The sequence below is a fragment of the Gossypium raimondii genome, chromosome 12 (genome assembly GCF_025698545.1).
Source record: "Gossypium raimondii isolate GPD5lz chromosome 12, ASM2569854v1, whole genome shotgun sequence".
Taxonomy (NCBI): Eukaryota; Viridiplantae; Streptophyta; class Magnoliopsida; order Malvales; family Malvaceae; genus Gossypium; species Gossypium raimondii.
The window spans coordinates 18,999,075-19,002,660 of NC_068576.1; the positions used below are offsets into that span (position 1 = coordinate 18,999,075).

The 3,586-nt window shown below is 33.9% G+C and overlaps 1 protein-coding gene across 1 annotated transcript; it reads left to right on the forward strand.

Moving 5' to 3' along the window:
• The first annotated feature begins 1,151 nt into the window (after positions 1 to 1,151).
• On the forward strand, positions 1,152 to 2,996 carry LOC105763478 (receptor-like protein 44). Its single transcript, XM_012581717.2, has 2 exons — positions 1,152 to 2,408; positions 2,675 to 2,996. Exon 1 carries the CDS (start codon positions 1,517 to 1,519, stop codon positions 2,318 to 2,320), a length of 804 nt encoding a protein of 267 aa, XP_012437171.1. The 5' UTR covers positions 1,152 to 1,516; the 3' UTR covers positions 2,321 to 2,408; positions 2,675 to 2,996.
• Positions 2,997 to 3,586: the final 590 nt, after the last annotated feature.

The following is a 3,586-nucleotide window of genomic DNA, read 5'->3' on the forward strand; positions in this document are numbered from 1 at the left end:
AAACATGAATAAAAAATAATACTCCAACTAAACCTAACATAATTGTTCATCATATCATAGAAAAATATAACAAAAGAAAAGCACGTTAATTCTTTATTAATGCTGTTTCGAAATTAGGATTATAATATGATATCCTTATGAAGTACCCCTTCTATGCTAAACTAATGAAATTAATACGTGCTAAAGAGCAAAGCATTGACCAAAAAGGGTTCATGAGAGTGAGTCAATTTGACAAAGAAAAGCACATTTCTTTTTTCCTTTTGGTACATACTTTCCCCATTTCTAATATATGATAATATTGTCTATTGACCAAAAAGGGGGTGGCGTTGTCATTGAAATGAAGCTTTTTTTTCTTCAACGAAATGGTAAACATGTTGATGTGCAAAACTCATTTTCACTATCAAGAAACCAAGTCAACCACAAAAGCTAATTTTACTAGTGCTTTTGCCGTTTATTATAATTAACTGGTTGCGGATAAATTGATTACACACTCACTCCTTTATCTTTCACCAAATATATCTTCATTTAACTATTTTTTCAACCCACAATTAAACATAATTTTAAATTAGGTGGAGCTTCAGCACCATCAGTTCACTTATATGATTCGATTATGATAAGCTTGATAATTACAAATTAGTGGTGTAAGAAAAATGGTGAGCAATCTTTACCAACCAAACTTTTTCCTTTCCCTGTTACAAGATCCCTACAACACTCATTTTAAATAGGAGTTGGGTTGAATTGGTACAATTACAATTAAGAAAATATTATAAGTAGAAGTATATCTTATATAAAAAAATTCAAGTAGCAATTCGTTGTAGGTATTCTCTGAAAAAATAAACAATCGATCATGAAATGTGCTTTATTCTTATGATTAATGATCAAACTCTTAATCACATGATTTCAAGACGAGATAAATAACTACAACACTATAGTTAATAATTAAAAATACTAGACTTTGAATCTTTTAACTTCTTATTTACATGTTTTGGGTTTAAAATTGTTTTTATAGAAAATTTTAAATGGGTACCAGAGTTGAACCCCTAATTCAAAGAAGTCATAAAATTTGACATTTGTTGTATGAATATTATAATATTTAAGCACAATGGCTTTATAATCTGTGTTGTCGTTATCCTTAGGCCTCAGTTGCGCAGCTCTGTCAGCCCCACCCTCTCCCTCTGGCTTTGGCCTCAATATTTTATTAAACACTCTTTCACTTTCACCAAGCCCTTCCTCAACCTATCTCTCCTTTTTGATTTCTAACCTGCGCCTATAAATTATAAACACAGCAACAGGGAATTTTATGCAAACACCACTGCTTCTTCTTCTTCTCTCTCTGTTCTTCCCTGTTTCTATCATTTTCTTTGCTTTTACCGTCTATATGATTGTACCATTACAATAGTGAACAACACAAGGAGTAGGTGAAAATCCAACAAAAAAAGGAGGAGGAATCCTCCTTCAACACCGAGTTTATATTATTTTTCACCCAAGATTTGCTGTTTCTTTTGGTTTCTGTTTAATGGGCCTGCTAATTGTGTTGCTCCTAACGTGCGCCGCACTTCCATGGGCTTCATCAGATCCGAGCGACGAGGCGTGTTTGACTCACTTGAGCCAAACTTTGAAAGACCCGCTGAAGAACCTGCAAAACTGGACCAAATCCACCTTCGTAAACCCTTGTAGCGGTTTCACTTCCTATCTGCCCGGTGCCACTTGTAACAATGGTCGAATCTACAAGCTTTCCCTCACCAACCTCTCCCTCCAAGGCTCCATCTCTCCTTTTCTTTCCAACTGTACCAATCTTCAATCGCTTGACTTATCTTCAAACTCCATCTCCGGTACCATCCCCCAAGATTTACAGTATTTAGTCAACCTGGCAGTGCTCAATCTCTCATCAAACCGTCTCGAAGGAGAGATCCCACCGCAGCTTACCTTGTGCGCTTATCTAAACGTCATTGATCTTCATGACAATTTACTTACCGGTCAGATTCCTCAAGAATTAGGCCTTCTAGCACGTTTGTCGGCATTTGATGTTTCTTACAACAAGCTCTCAGGGCCAATACCAGCTTCTTTAGGGAACAGGAGTGGGGCTTTGCCAAGGTTCAATGCTACTTCTTTTGAAGGAAATAAGAATCTTTATGGGTACCCTTTGCCACCTATGAAAACCAAAGGGTTGTCTGTTTTAGCCATTGTTGGAATCGGATTGGGAAGTGGACTTGCTAGTTTGGTGCTAAGTTTTACTGGGGTTTGTATTTGGTTGAAGATTACAGAGGAAAAAATGGCTGCCGAAGAAGGCAAAGTTAGTCAATATATGCCTGATTATTGAAACCTTAATCTGGGTTTAACTTGTTATTCAACATCATTCAACTCAAATGCTTCCAAAAAAAAAAACTCGAAAAATTCCAGCCTTCCAGGTACGTCTTATTTAGGGAAGTTGTCTTCTTTTTTTTTTTTCTTCCTATTTTTGTTTCCTTTTTGGAGAGCTTTCTGTTTTCTTTTTTTAGAATTTTTTTGGGTTTTAATTTCATTAGGATATTCTCTATAATTTTTACTTTCAACAATCATCCACCAATGTATAAAGCAATTCAAACATGATCCGTAATGGTGCAGTTATTTATTTACTGTATACGCTTTCCAATTGTTGGGTTTTTTTATATTTATTTTGTTGTTGTTGCTTTAGTCTGCATAAATTGCAGAATCAGTGGGGATGATGGATCCTGGAATTTGGTCTGCTGGTGGCAATGGCTTAAACTAAATTATAGATAAAAGAAGAAGAAATGGTGGGGACTGTGCTTGTAAAAAATCCTTGCATTTATTAAAAAATGCACTTGAACCTAGTTGGGTTTCTTTTTCTCGTGCGAGGTGGTGGGAGACCAGCATCTTCACATCATATGCCTATTCGTATTATCGTCTAATTTCTAAATGGAATGCTTTTAACTAACTCTGTACTTGAATTTTAGATTTGGGTAACTTCAATTAATAGACTAGTGGCATTACTTTAATTAGACAACCCCATGTTTACTTCATCATTAACCTCTGTTTTAGTCTTTGAGATAAATGGAAATTTGGAATCAACTTTTCACCACCATAAAGTTCATTTTACTTATTCTTGAATCAATTAAATGAGTGATCTGCATTATTATGGTGTGTGGGTTTTTGCTTAAGGGACTTGGATTTCCTTTTCCTTCAATCAATGTTCTTTTGTCTTTGGGAAATTCATCAGTTGATTAATAAATTAATTTTGGAGCAAAGGAAATTGATTAAAACTCTTTCTCAATTCCGAAATTGAGTAAATTGGTATCTCTTCAAACAAAAACACACCCAATTTCAAATCAATTGTATTTGATTGGTATAATACTAAATTTACACATTCTATCAATTTGGTCCTAATTTAACAAATTTATTCTGCAATAATTATGTAAATGTGTAAATCTTGAAGTTGAATTTATTGTTTTTTTTTAGAATTGAGGCCAAAATGACAAAATATGAAAGCATTAAAGATTAAATTTGTTATTATACTAGTCAAAATAACATATAATTGATAGAAGACATTAACGTTGTGATTAATTATCTTTAATTGTTCATTTTAAAA